General features: G+C 37.8%; 1 protein-coding gene across 4 annotated transcripts in view; it reads left to right on the forward strand.

The window, feature by feature from the left end:
* The window catches only part of DCC (DCC netrin 1 receptor), a 1150608-nt gene that overhangs the window by 387464 nt on the left and 739988 nt on the right, over positions 1-23156 (forward strand). For all 4 annotated transcript variants that reach the window (XM_045042312.1, XM_045042313.1, XM_019815281.3 and 1 more), the window contains exon 2: positions 13796-14116. In XM_045042312.1, coding sequence (XP_044898247.1) covers positions 13796-14116 — 321 coding nt within the window. The remainder of the gene's footprint in view (positions 1-13795; positions 14117-23156) is intronic.

Below are 23156 nucleotides of genomic sequence, written 5' to 3' on the forward strand. Positions count from 1 at the left end.
GATAACCCTTGGATTCTTCGATGGAATTGCAGTTTCTATCATTCAAGGGAACCTGTTGTTGATTACTTAGAAAAATTTTAGGCTTTTACACTCCCTAAATGGTAGCACAGACAACATTGCTTTGATTCTTATGATTTTTTTTTAATTAGAGACAATATGAAAGGCATTTCATATTTGTCAAATAAGATGTTTCTTATTTGTTAAAGGCCAAATAAGATAAATACATGAAAACCATCTGGACAGAAGCTTATTCAGGAATGATAAAAAGCAGATAAACAACCACAGGAAGCCACAGGGCACCGTTGGCGATACTGTGACAATTCCCTAGCTCTGAGTTACCTAGACAGAATTTATTGTTTTAAGCCACTTTAGTGAGGCAGACTTGATATACAAAAAGCTGTACATGTTTAATATATACTAGATGATTTTGGAGATAACCATAAACCTATGAAGCCATCCCCACAATCAATGCCATAAGCGTATCCATCACCTCCCACAATTTCCTGTTACCCTCTTTTTGTTGTTGTTGCTTCTTTATTATTTTTACTTGGGGCGGGGGGGGGGGTAGATTAAAAACACTTAACATTAGAAATGCCCTCTTAGCAAATGCTTAGGTATACAATCCAGTATTGTTAACTGTAGGCACAATGTAGGCACTGTGGTATACAACAGATCTCTAGGATTTACTCGTCAAGTATAATTGAAATTTTGTAGCCTTTTTAAAGCTAATAAAAAAACTCAACTGTACTGCGACAGTAGGCTAGACTCTACCAGCTTAATTGCGATAAGAAAACAAACACAAAAAACTCAGCTTTTCCCTTCACCTTGAATATTTATTAATGCAAGATGAAAAAAGCTAACAAGACTGTTTTGCCTTTCTCTGAGGCTTTTTAGTAAATGATGAAATGATAATAGCATGTGTTTTATAAATTGTCAGCAATTAGAAAAATATATTTTCCATAGAATTCCCCACTTGCTCTGTCTGTTAAGCCCCTGGAATAAGTACAGCGGGCAACAGGGATGTTAGACAGGCCAGGGAATGCACAAAGGCAGCAGGGGGAGGGACAAGAAGAGAGGGGATGGACACATGGTCTGTGTCCCTGAACTGGAGAGCTGTTGGAAGGAACAAGGTAGCTGGGGAGCTATATAGGCATTTAATAGATGTTTAATAATATGTGTAAATGAATAAATGACTATAATGAAAAAGTTCATTTGTGTGCACAGGCTCCAGACCAAATATTCTTGTTAAAGCTCTTGTAAATGGCAAATCCATTACCAAGGGGAATGCAGTGTTGAAGGTTCTGAGTTTAGCATAAGGTGGCAGCTCCAAGCTTGAATTCCTTGTAACTGTGAATCAGCAGAGGCATCTTCCCAGAACAGGGATCAAAGACTACCCCCCGAGAGAGAGGACCAGACTTGGCCCTCTGCTTATTTTGTTTGTTTGTTTCTTTGTTTTCAATAATGGTTTATACATTTTTATTTTTTAATTTATTTTTTATTTTCATTTTTATTGTTTTTTGTTTTGTTTTTTTTAGACAGAGTAAGCAGGGGAGAGGGGCAGAGGGGGAAAGGGAGAGAGACAAGAGGAAGGGAGAATCTCAAGCCGGCTCCACACTAAGCATGGAGCTCAATGTGGGGCTCGATCCCATGACCCTGGGATTGTGACCTCAGCGGAAATAGAGTTGGACACTCGACCAACTGAGTCACTTAAGCTCCTCTACACATTTTTAGTTACCTTTTAAATCATCATATAATTATCTGTATAATATCCTCAAGGATGCCTCCTGGCTCAAGAAGCTGAAAAGCATTTACCCATCTGCCTCTAGATAGAAAAAGTTGTCCAACTCTGCCTCAGAATATGCAAGGAAATATTATCAGTATGGATATTGATGGTTTTTGGTTTTGACAGTAATATCAAGTAATCTCTGTCATTCACAGCTAACTTAGGAGAATTAGGCTATGTATGTTATGATTTTCTTTTACCAATTTAAGTAATTTTCCTAAATTAGTCATATTTTTGTTTAAACAAGTTTATTGAATAAATATTTATCAAATACCTCTGAGATAGGTAACGACTACCAAGAGTTATGTGAGCTAGAGAAACAAATAAAGTTTATTTCTGCTCTCTTGAAGCTTTCAGTATAATAAGGATGAAATTCTTATAAAGACGGTATGTGATAGAATGAATAGAGCTTCAAGAGAGGCAGAATAAAGCACCATCTCTTCTGAGAACTGGGACTGTTACTGCTGTTCAGTGAGACTTTCCATCTCTACACAGGCCTGTATCTAACTTTTCCATTTTGTAAGATGGGAACCTAATGAGAATTAATGTTTATTACTTAATTGCTTAAGATGTATAACTAGTTCTAAGATACTATTGGAAGACACACCGTATTGGCAATCAAGTGAACTGAGAGTCACTTGTAATGTAATGAATATAGCTCCTAGAGAAGTCTTTGTCATATGCTTTCTTTGGTGTCTTTAGTAGGATTTGGCCAGCAAAGGATTTATGAAAGATTCAGTCTAGAGTATTTTCAAGATTCTATCCAGTAGTCATGTTCTAGACATTCAGGTCTTAACTCGATTTTATACATTTGAATAATACATTTTTAAAAATATTGATATGGAAGGACCAATCATTCCTTGGTCCCCATGTTCAACCCTGAACCACTGTGCAGGCACACAGAACTTTCAAAACTGGCCCCCTCCTGGTAGTAGGGCAGGTTCAAGGCAATAGCTGCTGGATTCTAGGGAAGGCTCTAATGAGAACATTTTAAGAAATTGGGGCACCTGGGTAGCTCAGTTGGCTGAGTTTCCAACTCTTGACTTTGGCTCAGGTCATGATCTCATGGTTCATGGGACTGAGCCTGTGTCAACCTCTGCACTGATAGGAGGGAGCCTGCTTGGTATTCTCTCTCTCTCTGCTCCTCCCCTGCTTGCACATGTGTTTTCTCTCTCTCCCTCTCTCTCAAAATAAACAAATATTTTTTAAAAAGAGTACTTCAAGAAATTGCAGCAACTGATTCATTCACATAATAAGTCTTTTTTAGGTAAGAAACACACTTATTTCTTCATCTTTTAGTTCCTTTAAGTGAAAGGACACGTGAATAATTCCTTCATCCTTGAAGTTCACATAGATCATGCATATGTTGCAAATTTAGGGTTCAGAAATCCTCTTATGGTTCTGATCTCCTAAAGAGACTTCATCTTTCTTCTCCAAGTCATCTCCCATTGAACCTAAATCACCATTTAATAACACATGTCGTTTAATGAACATTGACCTGGACAGTTTAAAACTCATTGGCTCTCTCTTCCAAAGTTGATATTCCTCTTATCATTATAGCTTTTCCTTCTTGATGTCATTCATGAACTAAGCAGGGAAATATCACTTTTCTGCTGAGACAAGATACAGTAAATATCACGACAAAATGAATGACAGCATTTTAATGAAAACCACTGCTTGGCCTCCATTTTGAGAAAATGGAACTCATTATAACACAAATGTTTTATCAATATGGGTCCCACATCAGACTTTACAGCACAATGTCAACCATGAGGTTTGCTGAATTTTTAAGGCTTTCTCTGGACCTGTCAGACCTTTATGGAATTAATCCTTTATATTTGCAACAGCAGTTTCCACAAGATGAATACTTCATTTCTCATGAATCATAATAAAGCTGCTGTGCTTTGTTGGCAGAGTGACCTGTGCAGTCTTTTATCTTCAAGAGAAAAGATTAGAGTCTCTCTCTATTTTATGGATAATGAGGTGGGTTGTTGGTCTCTTGACACCTTCAGTAACTGCACCTCTTTGTGGACTCATATAAGTCTGTGATAAACTGATCACAGGGTGATTATAGCAAATCTCTTCATATAACAAATTTCCTCCTAAATTTAAGAGTAAATTTTTGTAAGTAGCAAAGTTAATAGGTATGAACTCATATACTGTTTACATTAGAGCCAAATATACCTAGAAGTTAGCTAATCAAACGTCCTTGTTTTATTGGTCAGTATGTTGATTCCCAGTGGCATGGCCCATTCTTGGTGAGTGACAGAATTAGACAAAGAACTCAGGTCTCCTGACCCCTTTTGCTGAGAGGTTTCTTTTGCAACAGACAGTATGCCTTTTTTGCATATAAATTACATAAACTGTTCTATTGATCTACTTGGAGTCATCTGGGACTCTTTTTCTTTTGAGCAACCCACGTTTAATTCCTCAACAACACCATGGCTCTACCTTTAATATGGATCCCGAATCTGACAATTTCTTATCACTTCCACTGCAGGCTTTCATCCAAATTCCATCATTTCTCATTTGGATGATGGAAGTAACTTGCTAACTGGTTTCCCAACTTCTTCTAATGACTCCTGTTTTTAACACGGCAACCAGGGTGACCTTTAAGATAGGGTTTCTCATCGTTAACATAGTGATGTTTGGGACTGGAGAATTCTCTTTGTGGGGCTGTTCTGTGCACTATAGCCTCTGTAACAGCATCCCTGGCCTCTCCCCACTAGATGCCAGTAGCACCCTCCCAGTTGTGACAACCAAAAATGTCTCCGGATATTTGCCAGATGTCTACTTGGCAAAATCTTTCCCTGTTGAAAACTGCTGCTTTAAAATATGAGTTGGACCTTTTCACTTTTTGGTCAAAACCCTACTGGGTGGCTCAGTCAGTTAAGCATCTGACTCTTGGTTTGGGCTCAGGTCATGATCACGGTTCGTGAGGTGGAGCCCCATGTCAGGCATGGAGCCTGCTTGGGATTTTCTCTCTCCCTCTCTTTCTGTACCTCTCCTGCTCATTCTCTCTGTCTCTCTGTCTCTCTGTCTCTCTGTCTCTCTCTCTCTCAAAATAAGTAAATAAACATTAAAAAAAATACCTCCACAGGATGCCTGGGTGGCTTAACTGGTTAAGTGTCCCACTTTGTCTCAGGTCATGATCTCACAGTTCATGGGTTTGAGCCCTACATTAGGCTCTGCCTCAACAGCTCGGAGCCTAGAGCCTACTTCAGATTCTCTGTCTCCCTCTATCTCTTCCCCTCCCCCACTTGCTCTCTGTCTCTCTCTGTGTCTCTCTGTCTCTCTCTCTCAGGATAAACATTTAAAAGTATAAATAAATTAAAAATAAAATAAAAATGAAAACACACTCCACTAGGTTTCCATCTTTGTGAAAATTAAAGCAAAGTTCTTTTGCTTGCCTACAAGGTCCTATGTGCCTCCCAGTGGCCTTTCAACCTCCCAATGGCCTTTCAATCTAATCCCCTTGAACTCTCTTCCCTCAGTCTAATCAGTCCCATCTTGTAGATCTCTCTACTGTTCCTGGGAAAATGCAGTCACAATCCCACCTCAGGACCTTAGCACTCACTCTTCACTCTCTATCCAGAGTTCTTCCCCTAGGTTCCTGCTCTATATCTGTTATGGACTGAATGTTTGTGTTTCCCCAAAATTCATATATTGAAGCCCTAACCCCCTGTGTGTATTTAGAGTGTGTACCTTTGAGAGATAATTGCGTTTATATGAGATCATAAGGGTGGAGACCCTATGATGAGAGCCTTATAGGGGACAGACCAGAGTGTGTGCATGCTTTTGTGTGTGAGAGAACTCTGTCTCCCTGTCTCTATCTCTCTCTTTCTGTCTCTTTTCTTCTCACATATTATTGCAATCCTGTGAATAATAAAGCAAATCACTATGAATCAAAAATAAATAATTTCTTGGAAGGAAATGCACACAAAGTTTAATAGTGGCTGTTACCAGGTGAGCAGGATTACAGGCAATTATTATATTTGATTTTATGTCCACATTTTTTTTATTTGTGTACAGTAAATATAAGTAACTTGATTAAAAGTCAGTGCCCTCAAAATTGACAGTGTCTCCAAAGCTTGTCCACACTGCACTGCTATCCACATGGAGATATTCCTATGTGCTGGGTACCCATTAACTGCTGCTTTTTCTAAATACTCTGAATTATCTTCCTTATTATTCTATTTGACAGTTGTGCCTTCATGAAAAGCTGTCCATCCTTCTACTTTGAGCAAGACTGATGAAAAACACAAGGGGAAGAGAAAGCCAGTTTACATTTAACCAAAATGAGGGGAGTTAAAGGTTCAAACCCAGGGCAGATTAAGCAGCACATCAAAGTTTCTCTTTTAAATGTTAATTTTGCAGAAGGCCTAGGGAATGATAACCTAGATGTCAGACTGTGTTACCTGTTGAGCTGAAAAAATCCCATTACAATTTGCCCAGTATCACACAGCAAAATCAAGCTCTAGTTTAGAGATTTAGCTCTTGAAGCTACTTTCCCACTCTATCTTGGCCCTTATCCTTTTTCTTTACTATCGGATTTAGCCAGAGGACACTCAGACAGTTGCCTGGGGCACACTCTTCTCACCCTATGAAAACCTCAGATCTCAGCAAAGCTTCCTCTGCCTCGTGGAAGATGCCATGTGCTCAGCATGTCTGATGTGGAGCCTCTGTGTGGGCTCACTAAGCAATTTCTGCTGGGACAGTTGCTTCTTGAACTTCATATCCTGTATTTATATTTCTGATTTTTGCTCCCTGTCTTGTAAAGGGAAGAGAAAAGAAGAATCACTGTATCAAGAACAAATCGAGTTCAACAACCTTTCTACATGGATATTTGGTGGTGTTGGACTAGGTCAGCAAATGTCCTGCCACTAAAAATCACTTTTCCTGATTCAATCATGGTAGCTTTCCAAGAGTTCAGTCTTCCCTTCAGATATGTGAGAACTGAGTGGAGTAATATGAATTCATATACTATTTGCTTACTTTTGCCATGATTCCAAGGAAGTGAATTCATGGGGATATGACTGCTAGAGAAAACACAGGATGCCCAGTTAAATGTGGATTTTGGGTAAGCAACAAATAATGTTTTAGTATAACTATGCCCTATGTAGTGTTTATTTAATATAAGTATTTAGGACATATTTATACTAAAATATTATTTGTTTTTTATCTAAAATTCAAATATAACTGGTATCTTTACATTTTTACTTGCTAAAACTGGCAATTATAATGAGGGAGGAACTCGAAGTGTCCTTTAAAAATTTTTAATTTAAATTTTCATCCATCGTTTCCCTACATTTTAATGATACTTAATAAATCCCCATAGTAAAATGTACCTGCATTTCTTCCTGGTAAGTCTTCCTTTGCATTATTTAAATTAAGGAATAAATTCTGCATAATCTAATTCATTTCTAATTTCCATTTGTTAGTGATAAAAACTTGTGTTGAAGTTGAACAGCTTTAAAATATGTTAGTCTCTAACAATGACTGGAATGCATACAATCTTTTAAAGATACAACCACATCTTCTGACAATTATTTTTACTTTGTCTCTTATCAAAGTAGAAAAAAAAGCACAGATACTCCACAGAAACCCCTGTGGTCATTGGTTCTGTTCTGTTGGTGAGATACACTGTCTTGCTCTGGGCTGTCTGAAGTTTAAGTCATGCATTAGGATGGAGCATAAAGGGCATCCCCAGGCTATTTTTGTTTATTTTGAGAAAGAGAATGAGAGAGAGAGTGCACGCGTGCACCTGCACACGCACAAGAGTGGGGGAGGGGCAGAGAGAGAATCCCAAGCAGGCTCCATGCTGTCAGCACAGAGATCATTGTGGGACTCTGAGTGAGTGCTGTTAAGTTTTGCTCATCTAGATACTAAACTGAAGTGAGGAGTAGGTCAGCCAAGCAAGTGTCTAGAATTCCAATATTTTAAAAGGCATGGTGCCTGGGTGACTCAGTAGGTTAAGAGAATGACTCTTGATTTTGCCTCAAGTCATGATCTCAGGGTCCTGGGATTGAGCCCCACATTGGGCTCTGTGCTGGCAGCATGGAACCTATTTAGGATGCCCTCTCTCCCTTTCTCTGTCCCCCTCTCCTGCTCACTCTCTCTTTCAAAATACCAATGAATATTGATAAAGAATCTGATAAAGAATACTATATTTACCAAAACTTCTTTCAGGAGAGGATTGTGGCCCTTGAAGTTGATCGAAAGAAATCTTTTGACAGCTCCTTGTAGGAAGAACCAATGATATTCCAAGGAGCATTCTAACTGTTCAGTCAACTGGAATTTAAATTTTGTTTGATGGAGTATGGCCATTTGGGGCCCAAACAGATTGCTGGTTACAAAGTAGAAGGATGAGGTATTGGCAACAACAGCCCTCTTTCTTAGCCCTTTCTCTATTTTTGACCTTTCAAAGAGAAATATGCTGCAAATATTAATGAAATATGTGTTGATAATCTGTTCAGTTATGTGCCTTCCTGAATCATCCCATAACTTTATATCCCTGCTTAGAAAAAATAATTGACCCAAATTACGCACATTTCCAAAATACAGAAAATTATAACAAGGACACTCCAAAGAACACAAGGACCTCTGTGCACTAGTCCAGGCCACCAGATGTTTTGGAGAAGTGACTGTCAAGATTTGGTGAATGTGCAAATCCCCTGGAAGGCTAATTAAATCCTGTGGGATTCTATCCCCCAAAGTTGCTGCTTGGGTAGGTCTGGGGCCGGGTCTGAGATTGTGCATTTCTAACAAGTTCCCAGTGTGGCTGTTGCTAGTCTGGGAACCATGGTTTGAGAACCACTGTTTCAGAATTTATATTCTGATATCCTAAACCCAGTAAAGTTCACATATAGTTAGGGGTTCTTTTCATTCGCGTTTTTTTGTTTTTCTTTGCATTGCTTTGCTTTGCTTTGCTTTGCTTTGCTTTGCTTTGCTTTGCTTTGCTTTGCTTTGCTTTGCTTTGCTTTGCTTTGCTTCTTAAATCCCCCTTTCCATCCCAAAGGCTCACAAGCATTATAAACTTTTTTTTGGACTGAAGTCCAGAGTTACAATGCACTTGTAATTAATTGGTGTTTGATGACTTAAAAAGTATTCCATCATTCATAGAATAATTTTACTTTCTTCAGTGGGGCTCTATCTCCTTTTCTTAACACAAGAGAAGCAGATGCAGTAGCACATATTTCTAAGAAGAGATAACGATGGCAGAGTTTTCTGGGTTGATTACAAGAATTTGGGGATCATCTGAATCTCCAAGCATCCCAAAGTGAAAGTTTTTGTGCTTTGAAAGAGATAAAATTATGCATAGCAAGTTCTGTGGGGACTTGTATGACATTTTCTAATCTTAAAATATTTTCAGGAGCTGCTTTTTACTTTTATGCTACTTTTCATAATTTTCTTTTTCTTCTTTTTTTTTTTTTTTTTTTAGCAATTATTGCTTCACTAGAAGCTTTTACATTTTGAACTTGGAAGGAATATCTGACTCTATGAAGAATTAGTTTTCACACTTAATAATGTTTGATATTGTAGATACAGTGTCATACCTCAAAAACCCCATTCTAAGTTGTTTGCCTCTGTGACTGACTGGTCTTTGAAATTGACAAGGATATGAGGAGGTCATGCACAAAGGGACTTAAGCTCATGGAAAGATTTTTACTATTTGTTTGATTATTTTGGTGAGTTTCTAAAATACATTAGTTACTAGATACTCAATTAACATAAAATTAGAATATCCCTGGAAGTGTTATCTCTGGTACAAATTTATGTCTGACAAAACCAAAGCAAATAGATGTTAATATTTCTTCTTTGGGTCACCCTCAAGAGTAAGGCCTCCTCTCTACATGGGGAAAACATTGAAGATTTTGCAGTGTTATTATCTGCTTATAAATTATGGTCTCTCGGAAGAAGATGAAAATTAAGAATAACATCCAAGAACAATATGACACTTTATTACTTTTTCTCGGATAAACACAGATAAGAAAAGACCAATTTGTTAAATGCATCTATGGCTCTGTGCCTAAATCCTACCCAGAAAAGATCTAGAGATCTTCACAAGCCAATATGTAGAGGGAGAAGATGCCGGGAGGCTCACTCATTCTAATCATGAACTCTGCTATCAGACTCAGCCATTCATTTCGTTAGTGGATGGGATTCAGGTATTTTCAAATGTATTTCTTCAAAATATATTTAATTAATTTATGTAATTTTACAGCAGGCCAAAAGACCACCTCTTTTATGAAGCAAGACTGAGAAATACTACTCTTGAGGGGTTCAACAGAATAATCACTGGCATCTAAAAAATAAAACCAAAACAAAACAAACAAAAACTTCTCCAAATGGCTTTCTCCTGGATGAAATCCCCACAATAGTCATCCCAGTGTAAAATCCTTTGTAAAATTGTAAAGTAGGTAGTTTCATGTTGACTTTTGAAAAGCATTCTTCTTTTGCTTTCTCATTATTTCTTTTACTCATTTCCCAGGTGTTCTACCCCCATCAAATGCCTGCCCAGATGCTAGCCACAAATTTTTGAACTATAGGCTCCAAAGGCTATTTCTACTTTGTCTTCTTCAGCCTTATCATTTATCTTTCTCTGTACAAACATAAATCAGTGTAGTTGATAAAAATTATTTCATATTAAAATATGATGTACTGGTAGGTGAAATCCCTCCCAAGGCAACTAGCATTCTAAGAGAAGAGGGAGGGGGACAACCTAAATTGAAGTCAGTTTACTGTGTTAGTGGGACATTTCTTATGCCTTTGTGAAATATCTCCCAAGGGAGTGCAAGCAGCTTGTGCCTAACATAGACTTGGAACTTTGAAATGAGGCACACTGGAGACATATCTATTAATCCTCCATAGATTCTATTGGCTCACGTACATCTTTTCGAAACACTAAGTAACTAATGCAAGTTACTTAAAGCAGTGAGGTACCTGTATTCCACAGCCATATATTCAAAATGTAATTGGTATCGGGAGCACAGAAGCTCAAACTGCCAGCAAAATGCAAGGGTAATCGTATTGAATAAAAGTTAATCTTTATTTAACTTTCCTACATTATGTACTCACAGCACTGAAAACTGTCATAAACTCCTTGTTTCAGATTAAGTGGATTATTTATTTGTGATAATGGGCACATATGCTCATTAACATGCTGTCATAAACAGCTGCGTTCAGTGTATTATGTGTTCTGTGACATAAATAAGGTGTTCAACATGAGATTGTTGTTTAAAATATGGGCTGCAGGAAGAACCAAAAAGCAATAAATGCTGTTTCATATAGTTGCCTGGTCTTGAATTCTAAATTTATTTCTACCTTATTAATGCCACTTGTATGGAAATTGCCAGTATTACTCTAGTGACATATCTCGACATTCAAGGACATAGGAACTTCTCTGTGCTTTCCCATCCTTGGTATCTTGAGCTAAGTGTTCATTGGCATGTATTTCTTTTCTTGTAAAGGAGGATATCATGTACAAGTGGGGGAGACACTTATAGCAAAATCAGTCTATATCTCAGTAAGCTTAGAGCAGGATCCACTTGATGGATGCCTTCAACCCACACTAATTCTAAAAGTATCCAAACTAAATGTTGAACTTAGACATTGTTTGGGTCAGTGCCCTCACTTTACAGATGGAGGACCTGAGGTTCTGAGGACTTGAAAGACTTGAGTCATTGATCTTTAAGTCATAAAGCCAGGAACAAGAGCTAAATATCCAGACTCCCAATTTAATGTAAGAATGAGAAGTAATAATTAAGTTGGCTACACTAAAATGATCCAGGGGTAGGAGGGAGCTTACTGGGCAGTGAGAGGGCCCAGCTGCATCTTTTGAGATTTTTACCAATATCACTTATGGTAGACTTAAATTCTCACTGCTATTTTATAATATATATTAATTTGAGCAAAGTTCTGGCTGCTTTCTTTGGGTGAGTGGTCTCATTGGATGAAATGAGTGTATGACAATGAATGATACAGTTCACTGGGCAAAGTTCAACAGAGTTGCAAAAGTAACAGACTTCAAATAGAAGGCTTAGAAAAATTGGGTATGACAGGTAACATTACAGAGAAACAGTGAGAAGCTATCCAGCTTTTATCTTTACTGGAAAGCAGGGTGTATACAAAGTTGAGAAAAATTCTATCCATTAGAGCTAGTCTGGATCAATCCTTTATGAGAATGTTGATGATAAGCAATTTAGATGCCTGACTTTTAAATGATAGAAAGCTAGAAAGTTTACACAAAGTAAAAACAAAAAACAAACAAACAAAGGTTTCCACTACGGAAAATTAAGGAAGCTAATGAAATTGGGGTCGTTATCCTAAAACACATGAAGGCTAAAACATAATTTAGGGGGCATTTGTAAAGAAATTAAATGCTGCTTCAAAAGAATAAAGGGTTCTTACAAAGAAATGTCCATCTCCTCCCTTTGTTCACACAAAGCAATTCAAGAAAAAAATATTAAATAGAAGCTAGAAAATTCAGTTATACTTGAAGAATGATTAAATGTTAAAAACAAGATACCAAGAGGCATTATAGAATCCCTACCCCCAGAGATGGTTAAAAATGAAATTAAAAGTAATTTGACTCGAATGCTTTAGGTGCACACCTGTTTGAGAAAAGGTGCACCCGTTGACCTCCTAAAGACGTTGGTATAGTCTGTGACTCAACAGTCAAGCACTCTGCTAAATGCAGTGCTGGTAGCTCTGAATATAATATACTTTAACTAATTATACCGGTTTCACCCCCTCAGGATCCTTAAATGACTTTCTCTTCCTCCTGTTGATTTCTTATGTTCATTTATGTTTATAGAAAAAACAGAGACCAAATATAATATTCACTTAGATTTCCTGGCTCAGGAGCAACATTTGGATGGAAATGAAGACACTTCAGGGATTTGTGATTTTAGGTAGTAGCATTATTGACTTGCTTCTGCAAGTGGGATTTCTTACCTATTTTAAAATTCACCTGAGCTTTGTTCTAAATAACTCCCCCACACTGTTCAGAGTTGATTTTTGTTGTTGTTGTTGTTGATGATGAAACAACATGTCTGAGTAGATTTTTTTTTTAATTAATGGATACTATAATCAAAATGCCAAGATAGAATAAGTCTCCCAAATCTTAGGGGCACTGTGACTACTGCCCCACTACTAATTACTGTTACTTTAAAATATCTAGTTTTAGGGGCATCTGGGTGGCTCAGATGGTTAAGCGTCTGACTTCAGCTCAGGTCATGATCTCGTGGTTTGGGGTTCAAGCCCCACATCAGGTTCTGTGCTGACAGTGCAGAGCCTGGAGTCTGCTTTGGATTCTGTATCTCCCTCTCTTTCCGCCCCTCCCCCACTCACCCTCTCTGTGTGTTTCTGTCTGTAATTAAAAAAAAAAAACTTTTTAAAAAGTAACTGTTTTCAAAATAAAATATGTAGTTTTATTGGGGTCCCTGGGTGGCTCAGTCTATTAAACATCTGACTTCAACTCAGGTCATGATCTCGTGGTTCATGAGTTCCAGCAAGCCCCACATCAGGCTCTACACAGAGAATGCAGAGCCTTTCTGGGGTTCCCTCTCTCCATCTCTCTCTACCCCTCCCCTGCTCATGCTCGCTCGCTCTCTCTCTCTCTCTCTCACACACGCACACACACAAATAAAAGTTTAAAAAATATATCTAGTTTTATTTGGAAAATATTAGTTTTTTCTCTCTCAATTTTTAAAGATTGACTTATACTATAAGTGATGATGGCCATGCCTAGATTTGTATGATTTTTTAATTTCTCAATTATTACTTTTTGGGTCAATTGTTTCCTTAATTTGGTTAGCCCAATTGGACACTTCTTTTTTTTTTTTTTTTTTTTTTTTTTTGCTTCTTTAACACAATATCATTTATTCTTGGATGCTTTCCAAAGACCCCAGCATTTTTGAAAAAGTTTTATAAAGAAAAAGCAGGGGATTGGAGCCTGTGATTTCTTTGAATCAGTGAACATATTTACTTCCCTGTGTTTCCTTGGCACAGGTTTCCAGATTAAGGCTTTCACATCCCTGCGCTTCCTGTCAGAGCCTTCCGATGCTGTCACGATGCGGGGAGGAAATGTCCTCCTGAACTGCTCTGCTGAGTCTGACCGAGGCGTCCCGGTTATCAAGTGGAAGAAAGATGGCGTCCACCTGGCCTTGGGAATGGACGAAAGGAAGCAGCAACTTCCAAACGGCTCTCTGTTGATACAAAACATACTCCACTCCAGGCACCATAAGCCAGATGAGGGACTTTACCAATGCGAGGCATCTTTGGGAGATTCTGGGTCAATTATTAGCCGGACGGCAAAAGTTGCAGTAGCGGGTAAGTGGATGGAGTCTTCCTTTTTCTCCTTTTCTTTCTCCATCCTTCTTATTCCTTTTTTGAGAATAAGAAAATCATCTCCACAGAAACAGTATCCATTTTTAAGATAAAGGAGCAACGGAAAAAAAGCTGTATGTGTACCCCCTCATAGTTTTCACTGACTTTTCTCCTTAATTGCTTGGAAAACAGTAGTAGGATCTCAGGGACGAACATAGCATTGTGAGATTTTTACAAAGACTGCCTCAAATTGATCTACTGCTTGCGTCTGGGGGAGGACTCTTCATTGGTAGAAAAATACTAGAAAAAACGATTTCCTGATTAATTCCATTTTACAGAATCACTAATGCTGAAATTTTGCAGAGCTATTTTTTTCTTTTGCCTTCAGAGTCATGGATTTTATTTTGATTATAATGGCTTGATCACAACATATAGCTTTCAAATGAGAAATAAAAGTTTGCAATTGCAGTTGTGCTTCCAAATATGCTTGGTAATATGTTGACTCAATAATTAAGTAATAAGATGAATAGTTTTTCCTTTCCATCTGAATATTTTCAGGTGGTAGAGACCCTGAAAAAAACAGTATTAGATGTTCTGGAATCCATGGACATCGTTCTCTCTGATCCACTTAATTTAGTTAGAGGGCAGCTAATAATCATTATTAATTTCTGGCCTCTGAAATGTTGGACATGCAAGGGGAAGAATAAAAATTTTACTTGTTTCTATGATGACTTGGCTACAAATTAGGCTTTGATTTTTTTTTTCTTTTAATTTTGACATGAGGTACAGTACAAGGCACATGGACCCAACATGAAATAAGTTTAGGCTTTCAAATGGGTAAACAGGTTGGAAGGGCTACTTTCAAACTTAATTTTTAGGTCTCAGTATAAAATTAAGCTAGTAGGCCATCATTTAGCCATTTGGTATGGGCTTCTTTTCCCAGGTCCCATTCAGTCTAAATCCAAAATACTGATGAGAATGAAGATTCATTTTCAGCAATAACATTTACTAGGACAGTTGGGCAGGACTTCTACTGAGGCAGTGAGGAAGTTAAAATCTCCACGAGATGTTCTGGTCAGGTGATGATATAAAAGTTAGATTTTATTGATATGCAATCTGTTTAAATCCAATGTCATGCCACAAAAGAGTATCACAAACCAGATTGTGCCTGAGCAAAGATGTCCTGGTGAGCCCCGGCCTCACCTAGAGATAAAGTGGTCAACCATCCTGCTTTAACCAGGACTGACCTGGTTTTAGCATTCGAAAGTACTGTGTCCTGAGAACCCACCTGCTTTAACACTGACAGACTGAAGCATGGTTTCAGAAAGTCCCCTTAACTCAGGAAACACGTGAGGTGGCATTCCGATCATGCAAACCAAGGCTCTCAACCCTCTGGCTCCTTTGACTGATGGGTGTCTGAAATTTGATTGATGAGCATGAAGTGTAGAGAGGATTGAAAGTCTATGTTAATTATGATTGATCAAAAGGAACAAGTGGAAGAAGTGCTGAGGATTAAGGTAAAAACTGCTTTCCCAGAATGTTCAAACAAAGTGGAGAGGGTATGGTTTGATTTTCTCTAGCTTAAGAATTTCTGGACACTCAGATCCCACCCGTCAATTGCCCACGGTGCTAAGGTAGTTCTGCCAATTTGAATGAGCTAGGCTGGTGTTTCAACACCCTATTCCAGAAGGCAGGTGCATATGTGCTGTTAATGAAAATGGCCTGATTTGTTGTGGTTTCAGCTTTCCTGCGATCTAGATTCACTTTTACGTGCTGTGTTTCAATGGGGAAATGAAGAATGATTCCTTCCCTATGAGATATTAAAATAAAGTGGCTTCAACTTTGGTATTCTGTAGAAGGTTGAGCTGGCAGATTCAGTCACTGAGTTACAATCTAATATTAGATTGTATCATTTCAAGGCAATAAGGCTGTTCACAGCATTTTAAACACTTACCATGCTGTTGGGCAACACAGCATACATCAATGTTATGTCTGTCGAGGTTAAGATTGCCAAACCACTGGAATGCACGAGGGGCATATATCTTCCTTGTAATAAAGACCATGGGCCTGATTTAATCTCATTTTTAAAGCATTAGCAGTCAATAAACCAGTCACCACTAAAAGGTAAGAGTCAGCTTTGCTTCAGTTAAAAAAAAAAAAGGAAAAAGAAAGAAAGGAACAAAAAACCTGTTTTGCACTCTCAGGTGTGGTGTAGAGTCCATTTAAAATAATACTGTCCCTCTTCCATTTTTGCTTTCTCAAAGTACTTTTTGGTAAAAAGAAATGTGGCAAATGAAATCTGTCTTTAACCAATCAGCACATTTTATGCAATGGTCTTGCCACATACCATTCATCCTATTTTCTAGGAACTTCTCACATACTCTTCAACCTCTTAAACCTAAGTGCACACTTAGCTGAAGAGGGGAGGGGAGTTGGAAAGATAAACCAAGGGCTACCGTCCCATCCAACATTTTATTAGAAGTCTCAGTGTATTGGGTGCCTGGGTGGCTCAGTTGGTTAAGCATCTGACTTTGGCTCAGGTCATGATCTCGTGATTTGTGAGTTCAAGCCCCACGACCAGCTCTGTGCTAACAGCTCAGAGCCTGGAACTTGCTTCAGATTCTGGGTCTCCCTCTCTCTGCCCCTCCCCACTCATCCTCCGTCTGTCTCCCTCGCTCTCTCAAAAATAAATGAACATTAAAACACTTTTTAAAAAATCTCTTTGTAACAAGCTACTGACCATTGGCATATCCTGTAATTGTGAGTTCTATTAGGAAGGGCTATTGCTCTATTTGAAAGTAACTTGGCCAGTCCTGGTGAAACTTAGGAATTTTGTTTATACTCAGTTAGCTCTAGTCTAAAATGGTGCAGTTCTTCTCTGTCATGGATACTCCTGTTCGGACTTCTAGATTGAGACTTTTTTTTTTTAAGTTTATTTACGAGAGAGAGAGAGAGAGAGAGAGAGAGAGAGAGAGAGAGAGAATGAATGTGGGAGGGGCAGAGAGAAAGGAAGAGAGAGAGAATCCCAGGCTCTGGCAGTGCAGAGCCTGACATGAGGCTGGAACCCACAAAACATGAGATCATGACCTGAGCTGAAGTCGAATGCTTAAAAGACTTAGCCACCCAGGAGCCCTTAGATTGAGACTTGTAAAGAGAGAAGCAGAGCCCAACTTCATCTGCAGAGCTTCGCTTACCACTCTATACCTGTCACAGTGTCAGGCATGTTTAGTAATTATTCATTAAGCCTTTGTTTTGCCAGTGAAGACAGGGAGCTTTATGCCATATAGAGAGAGGTTTCCATTGTCAGGGAGCAAGAATTCCTGTCTTCTTCACAGGTCCATCCAGCTGGCTGAAGAATCATATTAATGTAAGACGGATTACCAGGAGAAAATAGAATTTAATTGAGTGCATACAGGGAATCCACACAGACATGGAGATTCCAAAGACAGACAAAATGAGTCATATATGTCATTCTGAACTAAAGAGAAGGGGGTAAGAGTCTGGGATTTCAGAGGAAAAGAATGCACTTCACAGGGCAATAAGAAGAACAGATGTTTGGTAACTAGAGGTTTGGCCTCCCATACGAATGGCAAAATTTTTCAGATAAAATTTGTTTCTGCTAATAATCCTTGTTCTGGGAAGGACTTCCAATTTAGATTCTTCTATACAGTTAAGGGAGGGTCAGAAGTTTCTCTTGAGCCATAATGGTCCATCATGGAGCAGCCTGCCCTTGGGCCCTACACCATCATTGTCACCTTTGTTTTCCTTCTCCTCCTCCACTTTTTTTTTTTTCTTGATGAGATTAAGCTTACCTCCTTGATGGACAGAATGGGATAATCTGATTTATATCTTACTTGTCTATAAATTCCTAAACTATTGAGGACTATGGAATTAGAAGGTAGACTGTACTGGAATACCATTTGCTGCTTTGAAAATAAAAGGCACATGCCAATTCCTCATTCCTTCTGAAACCCATAACATCAATATGAGCTTGCATTAGGCCAAGCACATCTTCCCTACTCCAGATATTGCCAGCTATCCGAGACTCTGGATTGTCTTCTGTAAAATCAACATAATAACAACCTACCTCCTAAGGCTGTGGTGGCTTTTCAATAACATTTAGCATGTAAAGGCCTAGTGCAGAGTAGATTCTTGTGTAAAGATGGATATTATTATGTTATTACAATTATTATTATTAGGAAATGACAACTTTGAGTTTTCTCCTGTGATGATATAAAACATTTTTTTGGAGAGGTTTGGGGAGGAAGAAATATAGGCTACAAATCCTGAGCTATAAATATTGTCATCTTGGATCAGATATCTGCTTTTGCAATCTACAAGCACAAATTGGCAAGCCTGAATTGAGTTTTCAAAAAAAGTTGAATCTATGCAGTTTGTTGGCAAGCTGTGCCAAAATCTGTTTGACTACAAGATTCATTTTTCACAACTTGATCTAGTATTCTGTCAATGAAGCCAATATAATTTGTGCTGGTCAGACCAGGAGTTCTAGATCATGCAACTGCTGTTACCATTATAGAAAAAAGATGGTGGCCAATCTACTCCACGGAGCCTCTATCATGTCCTTCCAACTGAAAAAAGATTCACTGAAGCTGAGTTCATAGGAGTTAGTTGGCCTAGACTGAGAGTTTAACATAACCCTCTCCCCTCTGGGGGGGTGGAGGTGGGGGGGTGCAGGGTGCAGCCATTGTCGGGTGAAGTCTATGCCAATGTGTAAGAAAACGTTATCACTGCAGAGCTTCTCTGAGTAATCATGAAAGTACCATCTTGTTTATTTTCCCTGACACCACCACCACACCTCGGCACCCCAAACACCCCCCAACCAAGAAGCCCCTTGCCCACCCACTTCTCTTGCAGGGCTAGGAGGATCACAGTTGGAACCTACATGTCACCTCTGCTTGTAAACACTCTTGGGGATGCAGTGGGATCAGCCCCTTCTCCTCAGCTGAAGGGACACTAACAGCAAGATACATTATAGAGCATTTGCATCCAGGTAGATTCTTCCTTTGTTAATTTTTAAGTACTTACATCTTGACTATTAAAACCACTGACCTATTTTTTATAATACTTTGCTCTTTGCACATGTATTCATAGGCATAATGCCCATTACCTCATAAAGCTCAAAAAGGCTCTGAGATAACAGATATGCAAACTGATACAAAACAAAATGGGTTTAAAAAAAAAAAGGTAGTGACTTTCTACAGTCAGAGTCTGGAACCAGATTCTCTAGTGCATACCTAGTCCCTTATCACTTTGCTTCTCAATCTAAGGACTAGATGTAAGGAAGTTGTGACTAGTTACCCACCTAGTCATTTATTGTTAACCAATAAAACTCTCCAAAATATAAACTGAGGGAAAGTAGTAGTCATTGTCGTAATAATAATAACATAATAATAATAGGTTTTATTTATCCATTTAATCTCTTAAAAATATCAACTCCCTGTGGGAAAACACTGTGATTTGGATGTTTTCTTCTAAAATGAGAGATTTTTCTACCATAGCTATACATTAAATGATGACACATGATAAATCTCTCCTGAGATAGAACATGTAACTTTAAAAATAAGCTTGTATATATTCTTTCTAGGGGCAAGATTTTTGTTATCTTTTCATCTTTGTAAGCGGTTTTATAATTCAGGCTCAGTTTGCTTTTTTTTTTTTTTTCCGTTTCTTGAAAATCAAGGAAATAAAAGGGCAACTAAATTGCCTGTACTTGAATTGTTATTTCATTCAGGAGCATATATTTTTTTTCTTCCCTATTACAATAGATGTTTCAAGATGCAAATTGTCACACACTGCTTTTAAATAACACAGGCATTATAATTAAAATTCCCCTGTGTTTAAAAAAAAAATAATTAGTTACTTGAGGAGTTGTTGCGGTGAATTCCCTTCCAGAATGCCTCCCATTTAAATGAGTTATGAAATAATTAGTGAACACATATTATGGTGAGAGAAGCTAGAATGGTCTCAGCAGAATGGAGCATTTTGTGAAATGATAATCTGACCTTTACGTTTTTACTTAAAAGGCAACAGAAAAAGGAGCTTGTCTTAAGAGAAGGGAGAATAAACTATATTGCCTCAGGTCACTCAAATGTCATATAAAGGAACCAGCAAGAAAAATGCTCATATTCCTTTTCTCTGCAGGAACAAATATAAGAATCTTGCCTGGAAGGTCAAGTTCATCTGGTCAGGCAGTTTGGGAAATGTATCCCAAGGCCCTTGAATACTCTCAAAATTCTATTTTGGGAAGGTTCAGTAACAGAGCAAAGAGTTTTTTGTTTTGTTTTGTTTATTTGTTTTTTTTTTTAACCAATAGGAATAGTGTTTATTTTAAAACAATAAGTAGGAAAGTAAACTGTTCAGACTCCATAATTCTTTATGGTCTTAATGGTCTCTATTTTATATATATATATATATATATATATATATATATATATATATATATAGCTTATATATATATATATATATATATATATATATAGCTAAATGTTTTTATTGTTTTGTGGTTAAAACAGGAGAGAGAGAAAAAATATATATCTAAGGAAGAAATGTGGTGTTGTAAGTAATCATTGTATGTGTGCTAATCTTATAATTTTCTTTTAATTTTATTGCTAAATAAAACTGGGATAATCACCAATGTTGCCCCAATGTCTCCTTACCCGCACACTCCCACACCCTCAACTCAAATAATTGCATGTTAAAGAATAGGTTTTTAGTTACCTCCTTACTAAGTCAATTAACTCTGCAATAAAATTAAAATAGAAATACATTCCTGAAAAACATGCACAGTGGAAAGACATCTTCTACATTATAAAAATTACAACAGAGAACTTGACAGGGCTTTTTATAATAGAAACATCAACAAAATAAATTTTAAAAATCATCCTTTCATTTCCTTTCTTATGAATTCTAATTCATATGACAATGGAAAGAGCTAATTATTCATTTTAAAAATCATTATCTTAAGAGCACTTTAAAAAAAATCAGACCTTAAGCTACCTACAGTGTGATATTTGCTGGTACTATAATAAAAATGAAGGAGTGATATTTAAAATAACTCAGTGATAGTAAGGGAAAACACTCTTGCATTCTAAAAGACCCATTTGGAATACAAAAGATTGATTTTTTTTTTTTTGACAAATGTCAGGCTAACAAAGACTTAAATCAGAGTAAGTAGATAGCTCAGGTGGCATCCTTGTAAATTTCTGATGAAATTATAACCGGTAATAAATTTAATAAAGCATTTTTACTTTTATAAACCTATCGCTGGTACTGGCTTTTGTTCCTATTATATTTTTTTATGTCCATGGTAAAATTTATTATTTAAATGTAATTTATATAAAGACCTTTGAATTGAGATGTTTCTATTAGATACAAAGTTTTTCTACAAGGTAAGGAAACATTTAAACTTAGCGATGTTCTGGAAACTATGATAGCTAAAAGAAATCATGGAAAATCTCAGTGTACGTGGTCACTAAATCATTTTAAACTTTTCCTGTTAGGATGTAAAGTACCGTTAGTGAAAGCACTTACTTATCTCCCTTGTGAAATTATTGTTTTTTAATAGTCTAATTTTACACTTATAATCTATATATATTCTGTAATACACATTCTAACACATTGGTGATTTCTCCCATAATTGTTGAAAAGCCTATTTATCTGGTAGCTGTAAGAAATAGAATAAATCAGAAAAGTTGATTCCTAGGTAGTAGGAAGCCACTGGAATACATGAAGGAACTACACATTCTTGATGCAGCAAATAACTTGTTTTGGACCTTGAATCCTGTTAGCATAAAACAACAATGGGGCACCTGGGTGGCTCAGTCCGTTAAGCGTCCAACTTCGTTCAGGTCATGGTCTCAAGGTCCCTGAGTTCGAGTCCCGCGTCAGGCTCTGTGCTGACAGATCAGATCCTGGAGCCTGTTTCAGATTCTGTCTCCCTCTCTCCGTGACCCTGCCCCGTTCATGCTCTGTATCTCTCTGTCTCAAAAATAAATAAACGTTAAAAAAATTAAAACAACAACAATAAAACAACGACAGATATTTTTGATAGCAAATAAATAACAGGTTAAGTCCCAAATCTGTCTTCACATTTCACAGTAAACTGCAAATACACACACACACACACACACACACACACACACACACACACACATACACACACACGCACACACACGCACACACGCACACACACGCACACACACACACACACACACACACACAATAAGTAATATAATATAGGATTAATATATTTAAAACTGCCGCTCCCAGTGCTACAGTGGTAAGTTCTTTGTTTAGAGGCTTTCTATTAAAAGACAAAAGCTATTGCCTTATCCCCAGATTTCAGTGTTTTCCCCGGGAAGGCAAGTTGGAAACCCTCTGAAAGCATTTGAGAAGCTGCCTTTTTGTCCACACAATTCATTACAAGTTCTTAACGAGAGCTCGTCTCTAAATTCCACTCAGGTATGCATGTACCTGCTTTAACTGGGCCATATAGAGCTGTGGGGGCTGTGATATCATGATTGATAATGAGAAATATATATATATGTGGCCTTCATCCAGTTTCTGGCACTAAGCTCCTAAAACCCTGGGAATGTCCTTACTCCTGAGAGCTATTAATGTCTTTTGCTATGTTAATGAGGTTGACAATAGGACCCCACTCAAGGATGGGACCTGGTTAGCACCTGGTTAGCAGGAGAAAGAACCCTGTGATTAGAGGCTTGGAACTTTCAGTCCCACCCCCTAAACCTTCTAGGAGACAAGAGGGGCTGGAGGTCAAATCAGTAGCTAATGGTCAGTGATTTAATCAATCATGCCTATATATTGAATCCTCCATAAAAATCCAAAGGAGAAGGTTCTCAGAATTTCCCATTTGGTGAACATGCAGAGTTGCTGAGAAAATGACACCTGGGAAGGGCACGGAAGCTCCCAGCCATTTCCCCACACCTTGTCCTCGTAGCTCTTCTTTCTGCCTGTCCCTGAGTTATATCCATTAATGATAAGCCCGTGATCTAGTAAGTAAAAT

Source organism: Felis catus, chromosome D3, assembly GCF_018350175.1.
Source record: "Felis catus isolate Fca126 chromosome D3, F.catus_Fca126_mat1.0, whole genome shotgun sequence".
In the NCBI taxonomy this organism is placed as follows: domain Eukaryota; kingdom Metazoa; phylum Chordata; class Mammalia; order Carnivora; family Felidae; genus Felis; species Felis catus.